This window comes from Galleria mellonella, unplaced genomic scaffold (assembly GCF_026898425.1).
Source record: "Galleria mellonella isolate WM207_F2 unplaced genomic scaffold, CSIRO_AGI_GalMel_v1 utg332, whole genome shotgun sequence".
In the NCBI taxonomy this organism is placed as follows: Eukaryota; Metazoa; Arthropoda; class Insecta; order Lepidoptera; family Pyralidae; genus Galleria; species Galleria mellonella.
In genome coordinates this window covers 12,876-31,361 of record NW_026442080.1, presented here as the reverse complement: position 1 = coordinate 31,361, position 18,486 = coordinate 12,876, and the positions used below count along the sequence as shown (strand labels likewise).

Below are 18,486 nucleotides of genomic sequence, written 5' to 3'. Positions count from 1 at the left end.
ATCTTTAGTCTTATCTTCACTCCAACTTTTGTAGTAACATCTATCGCAACTATGAAATAGTTGAACCGATTTTAAGGCTGAGAAATGGCATTTTACAGATTACTGGACGTGTTATACGGAGGTATAACACAGTGGACATATGAGCGAGGTAAATACTAACGGTAGACATGTGAGCGAGTCGATGGGCGGTGTGTACCCCCGGTGGGCGTGTGTGTGGGCGGTGTGTTCCCCAGTGGGCGTGTGTGTGGGCGGTGTGTACCTCCGGTGGACGTGTGTATAGGCGGTGTGCCCAAGTGGGCGTGTGTGGGCGGTGTGTACCCCCGGTGGACTTGTATGTGGGCGGCGTGTACCCCAATAAGTACCTCGGGGTGTGTGTAGGCAGTGTATATCCGCGGTGGGCGTATGTGTGGGCGGTGTGTACTCCCGGTGGGCGTGTGTGTGTGGGCGGTGTGTATTTTTTTTAATGGATGACAATGGAATGGCAACCCCGCCGGCGCTAACGGTGTACACTGGCGGGGCATCAGTGAGGGATGATAGATGAGGATGAAAAGGCAGGTCAGCACGATGGTTTCCAGAGGGAACCACATAGAGATCGACCTGACAGAGTATAATGTTAGCAATAGGACTGGTAGTCTGCATTACTAACAATCCCTTTCCCCAGCATGGCTTTCGTCGGCGTGTGTGTGGGCGTGCGTGCGGGCGGTGCGTACTCGCGGCGGGCGTGTGTGTGGGCGGTGTGTACCCCCAGTCTGCGTGTGGATAGTGTGTACTCTCGGTGGGTGGTGTGGGCGTGTGTGCGGGCGGTGCATACTCGCGGCGGACGTGTGTGCGGTGCGTATTCGTTATAGGCGTGTGTGTGAGCGGTGGGCATGTATGTGTGTGTGAGCGGTGGGCGTGTATGTGGGCGTGCGTGTGGGCGGTGTGTACTCTCGGTAGGCGGTGTGGGCGTGTGTGCGGGCGTGCGTACTCACGGTCGGCGTGTGTGTAGGCGTGCGTACTCACGGTCGGCGTGTGTGCGGGCGTGTGTGCGGGCGTGTGTACTCACGGTCGGCGTGTGTGTGGGTGTGTGTACGGGCGTGCGTACTCACGGTCGACGTGTGTGTGTGGGCGTGCGTGTGGGCGGTGTGTACCCCCAGTCTGTGTGTGGGCGGTGTGTGCTCTCGGTAGGCGGTGTGGGCGTGTGTGTGGGCGTGTGTGCGGGCGTGCGTACTCACGGTCGGCGTGTGTGTGGGCGTGTGTGCGGGCGTGCGTACTCACGGTCGGCGTGTGTGTGAGCGTGTGTACGGGCGTGCGTACTCACGGTCGACGTGTGTGTGTGGGCGTGCGTGTGGGCGGTGTGTACCCCCAGTCTGTGTGTGGGCGGTGTGTGCTCTCGGTGGGCGGTGTGGGCGTGTGTGCAGGCGTGCGTACTTACGGTCGGCGTGTGTGTGGCGGTGTGTGGACGTGCGTGTGGCGGTGGTACTCACGGTCGGCGTGTGTGTGTGGCGGTGTGTAGGCATGCGTGTGGCGGTGGTACTCACGGTCGGCGTGTGTGTGTGGCGGTGTGTGGCATGCGTGTGGCGGTGTGTCGGCGTGTGTGTGTGGCGGTGTGTAGGCATGCGTGTGGCGGTGGTACTCACGGTCGGCGTGTGTGTGTGGGCATGCGTGTGGCGGTGTGTAGGCGTGTGTGTGTGTGTGTAGGCGGTGGGCGGTACTCACGGTCGGCGTGTGTGTGTGGCGGTGTGTAGGCATGCGTGTGGCGGTGGTACTCACGGTCGGCGTGTGTGTGTGGCGGTGTGTAGGCATGCGTGTGGCGGTGGTACTCACGGTCGGCGTGTGTGTGTGGCGGTGTGTAGGCATGCGTGTGGCGGTGGTACTCACGGTCGGCGTGTGTGTGTGGCGGTGTGTAGGCATGCGTGTGGCGGTGGTACTCACGGTCGGCGTGTGTGTGTGGCGGTGTGTAGGCATGCGGTGTGTGTGTAGGCATGCGTGTGGCGGTGGTCGGTACGTGTGTGTGGCACGGTCGGCGTGTGTGTGTGTGTGTGGCGGTGTGTAGGCATGCGTGTGGCGGTGGTACTCACGGTCGGCGTGTGTGTGTGTGTAGGCATGCGTGTGTACTCACGGTCGGCGTGTGTGTGTGGCGGTGTGTAGGCATGCGTGTGGCGGTGGTACTCACGGTCGGCGTGTGTGTGTGGCGGTGTGTAGGCATGCGTGTGGCGGTGGTACTCACGGTCGGCGTGTGTGTGTGGCGGTGTGTAGGCATGCGTGTGGCGGTGGTACTCACGGTCGGCGTGTGTGTGTGGCGGTGTGTAGGCATGCGTGTGGCGGTGGTACTCACGGTCGGCGTGTGTGTGTGTCGGTGTGTAGGCCTGCGTGTGGCGGTGGTACTCACGGTCGGCGTGTGTGTGTGGCGGTGTGTAGGCGGTGGTACTCACGGTCGGCGTGTGTGTGTGGCGGTGTGTAGGCATGCGTGTGGCGGTGGTACTCACGGTCGGCGTGTGTGTGTGGCGGTGTGTAGGCATGCGTGTGGCGGTGGTACTCACGGTCGGCGTGTGTGTGTGGCGGTGTGTAGGCATGCGTGTGGCGGTGGTACTCACGGTCGGCGTGTGTGTGTGGCGGTGTGTAGGCATGCGTGTGGCGTGGTCGGCGTGTGTGTGTGGCGGTGTGTACTCACGGTCGGCGTGTGTGTGTGTGTGTGCGGTGTGTAGGCATGCGTGTGGCGGTGGTACTCACGGTCGGCGTGTGTGTGTGGCGGTGTGTAGGCATGCGTGTGGCGGTGTGTAGGCATGTACTCACGGTCGGCGTGTGTGTGTGGCGGTGTGTAGGCATGCGTGTGTGTGTGTGGTACTCACGGTCGGCGTGTGTGTGTGGCGGTGTGTAGGCATGCGTGTGGCGGTGGTACTCACGTGTGTGTGGCGTGTGTGTGTGGCGGTGTGGCGGTGTGTAGGCGGTGTGTAGGCATGCGTGTGGCGGTGGTACTCACGGTCGGCGTGTGTGTGTGGCGGTGTGTAGGCATGCGTGTGGCGGTGGTACTCACGGTCGGCGTGTCGGTCGGCGCTATGCGAGCGCGCGGCGAGCGAGCGGCGCGCGGCGAGCGGGCTGAGCGCGTCGTGGCGCGCCATGCTGTTGAAGCCGGCGATTATCTGCGACGGCTGCGCGTATATAGTGTTGCTTTGACCGTATTTTTTCTCTTGTTGTAGTTTGAATCCTGTAAAAATTATATTCATCTTTAATTAATGATAATTATATATTTCTCCTAGTAATAAAAATGCTTTAGTAGTGAATAGTACATTACTGCAGCGGCCAGCAACTGAGGCATTGATGGACGAACGTGCAAATGTGCCCCGAAGCGTAGCCGAGGCACACATATGTGAGTCCATCAAAGCCTAGTTGTGGCCAAGGCTTGTATAGTACTTTTCTCAAACAATGCGCGGAAATCAAAAACACAATTTAAATTTTTAATTTTAATGACGAATAACGAACAATAATAATTTTTCACGCGCCATAATGTTCCTTTTTTTTTTTTTCAATAAACAGTTTTCTATTTGCAAGCCAGTTCGAAATTTAAATGAAACCTTGTATTAGTTACCTCCTTGGTAGCCATGTTTCGAAGTAAAGGGTCATTCCATTTTTAAATTACAGGACAGATATGAGTTTACATAGTAATTTATCTGGCCGCACAAATATGGATTCTCATACAACTTTTGCCAGCCGCTGCCCGCATGTATCTGGCCAGTACGGCAATTTTGATTTATCTCTAAGAAGATTGTTAAAATAATGCTCATATTTCCAAGCATGTTTGAGAAATTAACAATGATTAGTGTGTTGATGTGACAAAGTTTTGTCTGTATTCGTTCTATTCGTCTTCTATTCGTTCCAATTACCTCGCTGCAAAGGATCATATATTTCGTACCTTAAAAAAAAAACGTATAAAAAGTAATGATTTTCAATATCGACATGTTTGTCTTACCAGTTTGTCCGTAATGCGATTCATTAGATACTCTTGGTCCGAAACTGGAAAACGAATTGTTCTCCCCGTAACTGGGCGTAGAGGGACTGGAGCCGTGCGGTGATCCGCCTGCAATATGCATACACATGTTACATGTACTAAATTATTAATAAACTTTTTTTTTAAATAAACCAAAGAGTACTATTTTTCAATAGCATTACTTGCAGTAATAACTATTATATTTTAATTTCCTTTTCATGCACACACTGACTATATATGTAAATCTAAGGATTTATTTGCTACAGCTTAGAATAACGAACAAGCTGATGGCCTACTTGATGCAAAGACTAGGCAGACTGTACAAAAGTCGTTTGCTTTGGCACCTCTTTCCCATTCGTGTTTCTACCGTGAAGCAGTTGTGTTTGCATGGCTGTGTTTCGGTTAGAAGGGTGGGATACGGTAGTGAATTTATAGGGTATAGAGGAAAAACACCCGAGTCCTCAGAAATGGCAACGCATGGGGGGTATCATGTCTGAAACACGTATTAATACACTACTACGTCCTAGAAATACTCTATTACGTCCATGGTACCTGTTCATGTCTGTAGGCGACGGTTACCGCTTTTCATCAAGTGGGCCGTCAGCTTGCATTCCGTCATTTTAACTTGCATAAAAAAATATCTACACATCCACGTTACGTAAAAATACATACCTGCGTTCCCATCTCTGAACAGATCCGAATTTGAGCTATTTAAACTATTCTTTCTCACGTATACCGAATTCTCCACGTAGGCCATGATTCTGTGCCCTGTCTGCCCGTATATAGGGTTCAAATTGCCAGTACTGTTCAGACTGGTGTTTGATGAGAAGTTACTCTTCGCTTGTTGGAAAGTGCTCAGCGACGGTTGGTTCGCATTTGTCTGATTCGTCTGATTCATTTGGCTGGACTGGTTCGTCTGGCTGGTCTGGAGCTGTTGAAGGCTGCGTCTGACGAGACCGGGGGAGGCCGGCATGTGTTTCAATTCGGTTAGTTGTTTTACAGTTTCAGCCACGTTTATGGATTGGTGTCCTAGAAATTTAAGAACTTATAGTTACCTTTCTTATATCAAGACAGTGAGCCCGATGGATGTTAATATTAACCTTAGCCTAGAATTGAATAATTATGCTCAACTCGAACATTCTCTGTAATAATCCAAAATGGTGTTTAAAAAAAATCTATTTCAGCTACAGCAAAACCAGCTATTTTGATATAAAACCTAAACCATTGAACCTAATTTGATAAAATATAGAACTCATTTGTATAGTATATACCAGGATTGGCCGACTTGACTAGATCCAAGATCTACTGTCTATTGACGAAACCCTGTGCGATCTACCAATTACATATTTCTTGAAATTTCAAATGAAACAACACAGTTCAGTACACAATTATGTAGTATTGTAGTATTTTTTTGTTTCATTAAAAGAGAAAACTGAAAATTATTCTCAGTAACTACTTATTTATATTAGTGTGGGCATTGCGTCTGAGCATCTTCCGATAGATTTTTTTTATGTCTTCTGCGTGGTTGTCGTAAGAAATGACTAAGGGAACTTAATGATCGAGGGATGGGCAGCAGCGTCCCTCTTTTAACATCACTAAAACCTAACTGCAACCCACAAGCGTGGCAACTATTGGCAAAAACCTCCAAGGGGAAAGCCTATATTTAGCAGTGGACAGTTAATAGTTGATATGTTATGCCAATAAAAGGAATAATAACTAAATACTTTATTTTATACAATTTAACAAGCAAATTTTATCTATTTAGAGGTATATAGTAATTATAGTTATTAATATTAATATAGAATTTAAATTTAAAATAAATTACCCGCATTTTCGTTATCTGGTTGCAGTAAAAATGCCGGCGGGGGCGGGAGGTTGTCGGTGTCCGTTGAGCCCATCTGTGGGCTTTGTAAGTTGCCCTAAAAGAAAAATTAAAATAAAGATATCAGATGTAAGTTATTTTTAAATTGATGAAATGAATGGAATGGTGACCCCATCTGGCGTGGACTATTTTTAAGTGTAAACAATAGTTTAAATTTTGCGTGCTTATTTCAAGGTCATAAAAAGTCCTTACTAATATCATATAAATGTAAGTGTGATTTTGTTTATTTGTTTGTTACTTCTTAGCTCCTTAACGACTTAACCCAAGCGTATCTCGATCGTAATTGGGACAGAAGAGAGAAGGTATTTTTAGTATCGGGGATACAAATCCCCGATACTAAAAATCCCTTGCTAGCAATATACCTTGTCAGGTCGACTCCCACGCAGTCCCCCCCCCCCCCAGGAAATTATCGTGGTTAATGTTTGACCAAACGTCACGACCAAACAAGTGACGTGCTTTCAACCATCACTGATGGCTCGTCAGCGTATACTAATAGCGGGAGCATTAGTTACCATTCCATTATAAACCCATAAACAAAATACCTGGCCATAAGCAGGTCGCTGCGGCCTCGATATGGACGAGGACCTTCGCACCGGCGGCGGCGGCTTCCCGAGCGAGCTTGATGAGCCCCGACGAGACCAAACTGTCGCTGTCAACATAATAAACATCATTTTTTACTAATAAACTATTCGCAAAAATAAAGGGATATTAAAAAATCCAAATTTTTGGATGAATTTCAACAACGGATAAACCGGAAAGGTCAGCGATCGTGCAAAACAGAAGCATTGGGTCACCATGATTGATTAGTTGATATGAATTTTAAAACAAAACACATACAGTAAAGTTACATAGAAATCTAATGCAATCTAGGTGTATAATGTAATTTCTGTACAGTAGAATCTCAATTATCCGAACATCGATTATCCGAATATTCGGTTATCCGGACTTATTGTTCACGGCTCTCATTACGGATATAGAAATAGTATTATGTATTAATTAGGTAAATAGATTACGTTATCCATTATCTTTGTAGATCGTAATTTTTTTATATCGTATTTTCTAAACGACGTATGTTTACATAATACTACCCTTTACATAATAAAAAAAATATTAAATTATTGTTTGACTTTCCAATCGATTATCCGGATTTTCCATTATACGGAATACTTCTGGTTTTATTTGATTCGAATAATCGAAATTCTACTATATAGAAATTTAGTTTACATTTATTTTATTGGGAAAAAATTTAATAATCAAAATTTTGGAAGTTTTCGTAATTTGTATTCATTCTTCTTCTCTAATTGTATTTGACGGACATCTCGTTACGTCATTGCTTCGTATGACTAATTTGTAATCTGAATTTCTGTTTCGTGATTCGTAATAAGAAAATAGTTTCCAATGATTGGTTTTCACTTAAAATATATCGTAACTTCAATACGGGAAAATCCGAACCTACACTTTGTAATAATGAATACACTCGATATCCACGCAATTACAACCCAATGCGGCAGGGGGAAAGGGATTGTTAGCAATGAAGTTTGACAGCCCCATTGCTAGCAATATGCCTTATTAGGTCGACCTCCACGTGGTTCCCCCTGGAAACCATCGTGAACAATTCTTATTGAATTCGTCACGATGGGATAACTGACCTACTTCATCCTCACCTATAAAAAATCACTTCATTTCTTCACTGGTGCCCCGCCGGTGTATACCGATAGCGCGGGTGGAGTTACCATTCCATTATCATCCATAAAAAAAAACCAATGCGGCACCGTTGTCGATTTCAAGCGTACCATATAAAGTTTTGTTTTTATTAATATTGTGACTGGACATTGGAATTGTGGTAATTATTTTGGAATAAGCATGCAGATCACACGGTCTACAGAGTTCCAAAGGTGGCAAACAAGCATACGCCCCACCAGATGGTAAGCTGTTACCGTAGCCTATGAACGCCTGCATAGCAGGGACATTACACGCGCATTGCCGACCCTAAAGAACTAAACCCATGCTGTAATTTCTTGGAAAAACAAGATGGAAAAACGGCGCACACTGGCTTTGCTAACATCAGGGGACGTTTGTTACTCTACAGTCTAGTATATTAAAATTATTAATTTGTTTATATTTTTATTAAGTTCTATTGAAACAGACTATGAGTCGTTTATACCAAGACTGTTTTACAGCACATTTTTAACACTTTACATATATATGCATTTATGTAAAAACTTTTGGCGCGTTCCAGGACCCACCTGCCATCGAGACGGGCCGCCGTTTGGGCACCGCCGGCTTCTTGCCTATAGTGGCGAAGGGCGGACTGTCGGAGGCCTCGTCCAGCGACCTCACAGCTTCTTCTAGACTCCCGAGAGAGATAGAGAAGCTCTCGCGAGCGGCCGCGACTTGCGCGTCGCAATCTCGTCTCAACGTCACGATCTCGGATTCGACTATCGTGCAAATGGAAATGCATGCGAAGCGAAATTAAACAAAAAAAAATGTAATAAAAAAAAATATGATATGATGATTGAATGCATTGTATTCGAATAGTTCCTACATACTGTATCAGACTCGATAGAATACTATCAAGATCACGCGGAATTGCGTGTAAATGTAAAGATTGTTTTAAAATTGAACAGGCAAAGAGCATGGCCCATACAGCCTAGTCATATGTTAAAAAATGAGGAGAAAAATATTTTAACCGTAATGTAGTAAATAATAAATATATAATAGAGAATAGAAGAGGCAAAATGCTGGGCCACCTTATACGACATGACGATTTTTTTAAGAGCATAATAGAAGGAAAGATAGAGGGCAAGAGAGGAAGAGGAAGACCGAGGATTAACTACATGGGACAGATAAAGGAAACACTAGGCGTCATGTCGTATAGGGAGATAAAGGATATGGCCTGGGATAGAGCTGGCTGGAGGAAGATGCATGAATTAGTTGCACCGACAAGAGGAAACTCTTAAATGAAAATGAAATGAATGTAGTAAAGATATTAGAAGTGTTTTTTTTTTTAATACTTTATTTTATTCCCAAAGAGGGTTGACGTCAGGCAGGCGGCCGGTCGTAAAACTATAAGCCAAATCTTTTTGTAATATAGATAAAACATATTACGCCGACCCCAAATAATAATTGGGATAAGGGTAGGATGATGATGATAATGATTTTATTTTACTCGCAATTATATGGAATCATCGAGGAGAGAGTCCACTTTACTTTATCCTGGTTTTTTTTTTCTCAATTTGTGCAGTTATCCCTAATTAAAGATTCGAAAACAATACATTTCAATATAAACAAAAAAAAAATGTGTATAAATGCACTAAAAAGGCGATGATGTTCGAAACAATACATACATGCATCTATTTCACGCACACACTCACAACAGCTAACATGTAAATGTACAGTCAACATTAAATTTATAGCTAATAAAAATATATTTATTATTTTGTTCAGTATTTATTTTTATAAATTTAAATTATCTTAATAAAAAGAAAGAAACAAATATTTTTATTTGAGTCAACATAGATTTAAGCATTTTTGAGTAGAAATGTATTTTCATTACGGCCCATTCTGAACGCAATTTCAGTCAAGAAAAATGAGCTCAAAACTTAACTGTCGCTTTTTTAAAAAAAAATTAATAATAGAAATAATGAATTTGTATTATTAAACAAAAATATTTAAGCAAAAAAATTTATTGCATTTTTTTTTAGAGTACCTGATATCTTGGTTTAATTATGGGCTAATTATGATATCTTTTTACGTTAAACTTTACTCCTGTGTAGATGTAGATACATATAAATTTACTTACAACTGAAGACATTTTTAAAGAATAAATTATTTTAGCACAGATTCTATTACAATTAATACTGTGCACAAAACATAATAAAAACTCCTATAAAATTAATCGTAATATGAATAAAAAAAAATATTGCTATAATTTATTAGTAGGCGTAATGAAATTTTTTGCCACATTGTTATAAAACATCAAAAAATGTCTATGAGTGTACATGTATAGATCTAGCATTAAAATTGATGCTGACTGTACTGTATTATAAAAAAGAAACAAACAATGTACACAGACCTACAATGAAAGAGAAAGGCCACGCGAAAAGCTACACTACCATGTGAAAATATAAATCTTAACATCCTCAAAAAAGCAACTATATTTTTAAGAAGATTCTTAGAATTATTGATTTAATCCTTTGTATTTTATCTAATTTCAGACATATAACTAATATAATAAGGTTCAATATTACTTAGCACGAACAATGTCGCTATATACCTTTACCTTCAAATCGGTGTTAGTATTATAAAAAAAAAAATTACTCTCGCGTGGCCTATCTAATGTCGCACCTATTACTAACACTATAAGATCGAATATTACTTACCATCAACACTTATACACTTATTATATCTATATACCCTATACGATTTAGTATCAATACTATAATAAAAATCAACTACTTATACATATACGATCTAATTTAGTATCTATAATTAACACAATAAAGTTCGACATTGCTTACCATCAGCCTGTTGCGCTTGGAGCTGATGGGCGTGCTCCTCAGCAGCAAAGGCACCTTGACTTCCGTACCCACTCGAGGACTCCAGCGAGGATTCACTGGCGCTACTCTCTGAACACACCTGTAACCAAAGACAAAAATATTACTATTGATGGAGATATAATGGACTCATTGCTACAATGTTCCCTGCCGAGTCTCCCTAGCATGAGCATTAGCATGTTCTTCAAAAAGGGTATATTAAGGTTTTTTTTTGGTGGATGAAAATGGTATAATAATATTCTTACGAGACACATGGGAAAGGAAGAGGTAGCCCGTCCTATGCCTGGACCACACGGCATAGAACGGGCCAGCCCTTTCTTAAATAATTATATTTGATTTTATTTAAAAAATAACCACCCGGAGCCACCAAATTAGTTTTAGAATAAAATCAATAGAGAATCACATTTTTTGAAGTCGGTTAAATATAGCTGACTACACACTTTATCACGCTCTACGCCTTGCAGTTACCAATTAATCGACTAGTATTTTTTGTTTTTATTAGTGACTAGCTTTTGCTAGCGACATTGCATACATAAACCTTAATATACGGAGGGGGAAAGGGATTGTTAGTAATGGAGACTGATAATCCCATTGCTAGCAATATACCCAACCAGGTCGACCTCCTCGCGGTTCCTTCTGGAAACTATCATGATTAATTCCTGATGAATTCATCATGATGGGCTAACTGGCCTGTTTTCATTCTCATCGATCACCCTTCACTGGTGCTCCGCCAGCGTATCCCGTTAGCGCAGGCGGGGTTACCATTCCATTTTCATCCAATAAAAAAAAATAACATACACACGACCCTATGTATTTCAGACGTTATATTATTATATATTGGAGGACTGTTGTTGTATAATCCAAGTATTCATACCTGCACTGAACAATGGTGTGAAGCAAACGATTTTATGAACGAACTTTACACTGGAACTAAACGATCTTGATCATTTACTTAATCGTAATATTTATTAATTTTCTCATTAATTGTAATGTAACAAGTTTTTGCCCGTGACTACGTCCGCATGGACGGGATAAAAATTTAATTAAATATCATCCCGTATAACATTTTTATACCAAAATCCATAGTGATGGTTAAATAGTTAAGCCGCTACCTTTGATATTTATAATACTAGTAAAGATGTAGTTATAATTTAAAAAAAATATATTAAATTCATCATAAATATAAATATGAATAAATAAATAAATAGATTAATTTGAATTGGATTTATTTGAAAAACATTATCATAAAGAAAATTCACAATAAACAGTAACCAATTATCTATTCAATTAAATTTTATTTTATTTGTCGGCTGTGGAATGAGTCCCTACCGAGAAACTATAGTATGGGGTTTTTCAAAAACGGTGTATTGAAATTTTTTCAGTGTAGACAACGAGCACGTGACATCTTAGTTCTGCGTCTATAGGCTACAATAACCAATTACCATCAGACGGTCTATATGCTTATTAGTCACATTCATGTTATAAAAAAAAAAAAACAAAAAACAAACAATAAATTCAAGGATCAACTCATGTTTTTCCCACACACCAATGCACTCAACGGCTTGCTTATAACGAAGTGGGGGTTAATGCAGCGTATCAGTTACTGCAGCTCGAGAGCGAAACGACTGCGGTTATTCAGTTACAGTGAACAATGTTTACCGATATAAATAAATATGCATACCTTTTGTAAGTAACAATTTCAATGTAATAATATTTGTTTACTGTGGTCCCGGCATAGAATGGACCACGCATTCCTTTTCCGTGGTTTTTTTTTGTTGGATGAAAATGGTATAATAACCTCGCCCGCGCTAACGGGATACTCTAGCGGAGCACCAGTGAAGGGTGATAGATGAGAATGAAAACAGGCCAGTTAGCTCATCATGATGAATTCATCATGAAAAATTAATCATGACAGTTTCCAAGGCGAACCGCGTGGAGGTCGACCTGGTTGGGTATATTGCTAGCAATGGGATTTTTAGTCTCCAATACTAACAATCCCTTCCCACCCCCCTTTTCCGTGGATTTTTTATGGGTGAAAATGGCATGGTAATCGCCACCCGCGCTATCAGTATACACTGGCGGGGTACCAGTGAGAGGTGATAGGTGAAGATGAAAAAGCAGGTCAGTCAGCCCATTGTGACGAATTTGATGATAAATTAGTCACAATAGTTTCCAGGGGGAACCGCGTGAAGGTCGACCTGATAGGATATGTTGATAGCAATGGGGACTAACTCCCCCATTAGTAACAATCCCTTTCTCCCCTTTGCCGTAGGCGTCGTAAGAGGCGACTAAAGGATCTTAATAATAGAAAGAAAGAAAGAAATTTTATTTTACAAAAATATACGACTAGACCTACATAGGGGTCAAAAATTATTAAAAATTATAATGATAGAGGGATGGGCAGCATTGTCCCTTTTAATACGTCTCTAAAAGCCTAACTGCGGTTGCCAACCCGCCTGCCAAGCGTGGCAACTACTACCAAAATTCTCCTTATGGGGAAGGCTTATGTTTGCCCACTGTTGGAGTGGGCAATTAGCGGCTGAAATGATGTATACCTATTTAATATTAATTTCATTTAATGCATCTAACTTGTCAGCGGTTTTATCAACAGACATCAAAAACAAGGACATTCTCAATTCGGTTGTATTTTGTTTTTATGTTTGTTACCTCATAACTCCGTCAATTGTAAACCGATTTGGACAATTCTTTTTTGTATCTACGCAAAATTGAGCAAACATGCTAGAAGCGCTACGCAAGGTAGCCCCAACAGCACTCTAAAACTATAATATACTGGATTTGTAGGGCATAGTGAGGCATGTGTGCAGTTGATCCACAGGCCGCTCGTGTAGAATGTTTATATATATATATATATATTCTACACGATATTTATATTATATATTGTTTTTGTCATAATTAAAGTCTGCTTTTTTGTCCGTCAGCTTGTTTAACATTCGATATTGCTATAAAAAAAATTGTCACCGTGTGATTAATATGCCTATAAATACGTTTTCGCCGGCACGTGTATATGCGTATGCGTTAGAATGAAACAGCGACATTCGACACCCTATAGGTGCACAATAATAAAAACATGTTTACCGACAGATTTATTCGCCACTTGTCCAGAATTTTTTCGTATTTTCTATATTTTAATAAATTATTCACAGAATAAACTAATATATTTTTTATATTACAGATTCGTCATCCTTGTCAAAGGCAATATACAATGGTACGTATGCATTTACACCCTTTGGGTAGCGCCATCTAGCGTTAAGCTTCAAATGTAATTTGTGGACGATAAAGTGACATGTAATAAAGTGATATAAAGTGAAAAGTGATTCGTACGTTTGTATATTAAAAGTATGCATCCACTTTTAATTGACGTATTAAACATAAAAAAAAATCTAATTTAGACTTTTCAGGATGTGTGTGGATCAAATGGATTATCCATTAGATATGCATACAGACAAGCATAAAGACAAAAATTCTATAAAATATTATTTTGGTAAGCTCTTATTCGGGCCGCCTGTTTTTTTACCATCTGATAGAAAATACATACCTGAAAAATAGTACCATGATTCATACTTCTAATGAAATATATGTGACAAATGAATGGTCATGCATGAAGAGTATCATGAGCGACACCATGGGTTACGGAACTCAGTCTAAATATTTTTTATACAACTTAGAATAGTTGAATGCCATATTCAGCTTGAATTATTAAATTCAGTGTTACAGTTTGAAGGGTAGGATATGGCGTAAATTTACAGGGTACAGAGGAATAACACCTGAATCCTCAGGAATGGCAACGCATGGGGGTATCATAGGTGCAACAGTATACTCTGGTACTGCTCATGTCTATAAGCGACGATTACCACTTTCCATCAGGTGGGCCGTCAGCTGGTTTTCCATTCTAAGTTGTTTAGAAAAAAAGTTTTCCTATCTGTTTCCAGTCCAATCGACAAGGCAGAAGATGCCAAGGTGGCCTACAAATCAGGCGAAATACCGGACCAGAGTCCTTTGATAACTATAGACACAATTAAGGACAAATTGAAAGAGAAAGGTATATTCGACTTTCAAGATCAAAGCATTAATGAGCGCGAGAAAAAGGAACTTAACAAGTTATTCAACGCTATCGAGATTATGGTGAGTTGATGAGGTATTCAGCGAAAACTGTATTTACAATTACGCACGCACGCCCTCACGCACGAATGCACGCATGCACGCACGCACGCACGCAGGCATGCACGCACGCACGCACACACGTATACGGAGTAGTACACGCATATAGCTCCTACTGAGTCCGAAATTAGTCAAGCATCCCTGAATTTAAAACGTGAATAAAGCCTACTCAAAAAATTTTATATTATATTATAATATATATATATATATATATATATATATATATATATATATATATATATATATTAATTTCAGACAACATCCCGTAACCGACAGCCATCTAACGCTCAAAACATATTCTCGTCACTGCGCGTAGTCGAGAGAGCTGTGAAGAAACAATTCAAGGAGGGGCAGATATCGGAGAGTTTAGCTTCCAAATTCAAATGGGAGAAACTGTTAGTATATCCTATTTTTAACCGACAATAAACGGAAGAGGTTCTCAAGTTAATCCATGTATTTTATTATTAATATTAACAAGTGCCTCTAATGAGAAAGGATTCAAAATATTAAAAAAAAAATGCTGCCTTTCAAGAGAGACAAACTATTTATATTTCATTATCGCCATATCGGATGTGAACCATCCACTGCTAAACATAGGCCTCCCCCATAAAGGGTGATTTACCAGTAGTTGTTGTCACGCTTGGCAGGCTGGTTGGCAACCACGGTTAGGTTTTGATGAGGTTTTGAGAGGGACGTTACTGCCCATTCCTCCAAAAAAAAATAGTTAATATTAATAATTCTTTCTTTTCTCAGTGTCCTCTACCCAAAGGTTGTCTGGAAGAGATTGCTTGGCGATAAGGCCGCCTTTTGTATCACTTCTCATTAAAATTAAATGTATTTACTATTTTATAAATGGTGCAATAAAGTATAAAATAAATAAATAATATTTGGGGTTAAACGATTTGTAACTTTTGAATACTATCCGTGTTTCTACCGTGAAGCAGTTGTGTTTGCATGGCTGTGTTTCGGTTTGAAGGGTAGGATATGGCGTGAATTTACAGGGTACAGAGGATAAACACCTGAGTCCTCAGGAATGGCAACGCATGGGAGGTATCATGGGCGAAACAGTATACTCTGTTATGTCCATGATACTGCTCATGTCTAAAGGCGATGGTTACCACTTTCCATCAGGTGGGCCGTCAGCTTGTTTGCAATTCTAAGTTGTATAAAAAAAAAGAATTCTTATAATTAGATGTCAGTCCTTTGTAAAGAAAGTATTTAGATAAATGTAGCTTTAATTAAATTTTTAATTTCCAGGTCATCTCGCCAGAAGCGTGAGAAATCTCATTACCATTTGGACAAAAGAACCAATATGAGAATATTTGATACCGAACAATATTAGTTCGTATTACGTAGGTCGCACGATACATTTTTCTATCTAAAGCAAAATGGAATAAACCAATATATACTTAATTTAAATATATTTTGGAAATACACGATTTATTTTATTTGTCTTGTAAATCTGTTTATTCTTCCCATGTTGTTCACTTGAGTCAACTAATTTGACCTAAATATAAATATTTACCAGAGGGAGACTTTGTACAAAAGTCGTTTGCTTGGGCACATCTGTCCCATTCGTGTTTCTACTGTGAAGCAGTTGTTTACATAGTTGTTTCGGTTTGAAGTCCTCAGGAATAGCAATGCCTTGGAGGGTATTGTGATGGTCCCCCCCCTATCTGCCCTTTGTACCCCTTCATATAATAACTACCCTCTAAACTAACCTACACATGGAAAACCTACAAAGCCTAAGAAAAGCCTACGAAGGCTTTTCCTAATGAAATCTATGAAAATCTAATGAAAACCTACCCTAAAGAATGGCCTAACACCCTCAATATAACCCCATACCTATATTATCTTATACACCCCAAACAACCTATGAATCATATAAACCCTTACAATAAACACTTAATATTAAACAGATCTTATAGTAGAACACTTGATCATTTGGCCAGATAAATAAATGTGTGATCGTCTAGTAATGTAGGACCCGTTGTGTGTGTAATAACCAAAAGGTTCTTTAATTGGTATATGACAGGAGTTAAATTATGAAGATGATTGATAAATTTTTAAGGATTAAGAATAATTAATGAATTATACTCATAATTCATGTAACTAGGAAGTTATGTTAATTTAATAGTAAATTACAGAACAACTGTAATAATAAAAAAAATGGGGGAGCGGTCGGGCCCCTCACACGCCCGGACCAGTGGAAGACTTTCCAACTATCTATAACTCTTCCTCCTAAAAGGTAGGGAAGGGTATTACTATTTATTAATGCACTCTGATGGTAATAAGGGCATGAGTATTCTCAGTTCCAAACCAAACATAAGTACATTTACTTCAACATTACAGTGGCTCCACCAGCCCCACGATGCTTCCAGTATAAATTGGAGTTTGCCAGAGGCAAAAGGATCGGAACTGAAATCCCAGGATCACTCCGACACGAGAGCTTACTCATGGGCGATGACCCTTTCAGTCCTATATGGCGACATAGAGATCACCCACTAACAGTACGAAACTGTTTCCCAGCGTCACCCTGTTACGAGCTTACTCAATGGGGGTTTCCCTTCGGCTCCACAAGAGATCAGACCAAGAAGCGAGATCACCCAGACACCAGAACCTACTTTGTTGGGACATAACCCTTCGGCCCTATAATGTGACATTAGAGATCACCTGTGAAGACAGTCCGATAGAGATGAAGATTTGTGTGATAGGGGATACCTTCCACACCCTGGAATTGGCCAAGCCATATAATGTTGATAATTGCTATATCATAACATAGCATTGTCAATTTAATATTATTTACTTAATACCAAGAATACTCAAGGTTCAAGTTAAATCTGTTGATTAGGCCGGAGCCTAAGAACGAGTAGTCCAACCCATAGGTCGAGAGCTACTAAAAGTAATGAGTGCTATTGAATGAACTATAAGTCCAGTCAATTATATATAATATTATTGTTCATTAACCACATTGTGAATTAACCAATTATTTATTCAGAGAGATATATCTAAAGGAACTATAAGTCCTTTAAAAGACACTGATTAATCACAAGTTAACAACGTCTCGTGAAATAACCAGTTGGGTTTTCTATAAGTTTGAGGACACTAAGTCCAACAAGCTATTATTGTGTTGAGAGTAATAGAGATCTTTTGTAATATTTGTAGAGGTTTGATTAATCACATTGTGAAATAATCAGATTAAATAATTATGTAGCTTTATAGAGAGGACTATAAGTCCTAATTGGTTGTTGTCATAAGTACTGATAAATTACACATTAAAGTGCCAGGTCAATTATTATATATAGGTATATATAGAAGGACAATAAGTCCTATTTGTGTATGTTGTAGTAGTAGAGGCAATATATTGCATAATTATAATGTGAAAAATATAGATTAAATATATATTTGTATAGAAAGGACAGTAAGTCCCATACAATTATTGTAGCTGTACTATAGTTATACTATATCTACTTCCTTTTAGTGTCTTAGTAAACCTATTTACTAAGAGGATTTCTCAGATAAACAAGTGTTTTAGTAGTGTTTAAATCATCATGATTAAATCCCTAAGAAATTAGGTCTTTAAATAATTATCATATCATTTAAGTGAAATTTCTCATATAAATATTCCAATATTTCCCCTACAGTTATTATAAAATAACTGAAAATTATATAAATTTTCTATAGACTTAGCTATAGAATCATAACGTGTATAATCTCCTTTTGTTTGACATCTGTCACATTAATGACGTATTGAATGACGTATTGATGTATTGAATTGAATTTTGATTATCTATCACAACTGTCAACGTAACAAATACTAGCAAGTTTGTTTATTTGTATTTGTTTAATATAATTAATATAAAATCATCATATATCAACCGTAATATACAACTAAATTATCA

The 18,486-nt window shown here is 40.1% G+C and overlaps 2 protein-coding genes across 2 annotated transcripts in view; one reads left to right on the top strand and one right to left on the bottom strand.

The window, feature by feature from the left end:
- The window catches only part of LOC113514078 (uncharacterized), a gene marked incomplete at its 5' end in the record, with an annotated part of 44,898 nt that overhangs the window by 14,872 nt on the left and 11,540 nt on the right, over positions 1–18,486 (bottom strand). Inside the window, 7 exons of the mRNA XM_052896756.1 lie at positions 3,017–3,187; positions 3,950–4,057; positions 4,640–4,996; positions 5,793–5,886; positions 6,392–6,498; positions 8,096–8,287; positions 10,370–10,487. Coding sequence (XP_052752716.1) covers positions 3,017–3,187; positions 3,950–4,057; positions 4,640–4,996; positions 5,793–5,886; positions 6,392–6,498; positions 8,096–8,287; positions 10,370–10,487 — 1,147 coding nt within the window. The remainder of the gene's footprint in view (positions 1–3,016; positions 3,188–3,949; positions 4,058–4,639; positions 4,997–5,792; positions 5,887–6,391; positions 6,499–8,095; positions 8,288–10,369; positions 10,488–18,486) is intronic.
- Positions 12,003–16,032, top strand: LOC128201090 (uncharacterized). Its single transcript, XM_052896776.1, has 5 exons — positions 12,003–12,091; positions 13,599–13,631; positions 14,356–14,548; positions 14,840–14,979; positions 15,842–16,032. The coding sequence occupies exons 1-5, from the start codon at positions 12,057–12,059 to the stop codon at positions 15,924–15,926; spliced, it is 486 nt and encodes a 161-aa protein (XP_052752736.1). The 5' UTR covers positions 12,003–12,056; the 3' UTR covers positions 15,927–16,032.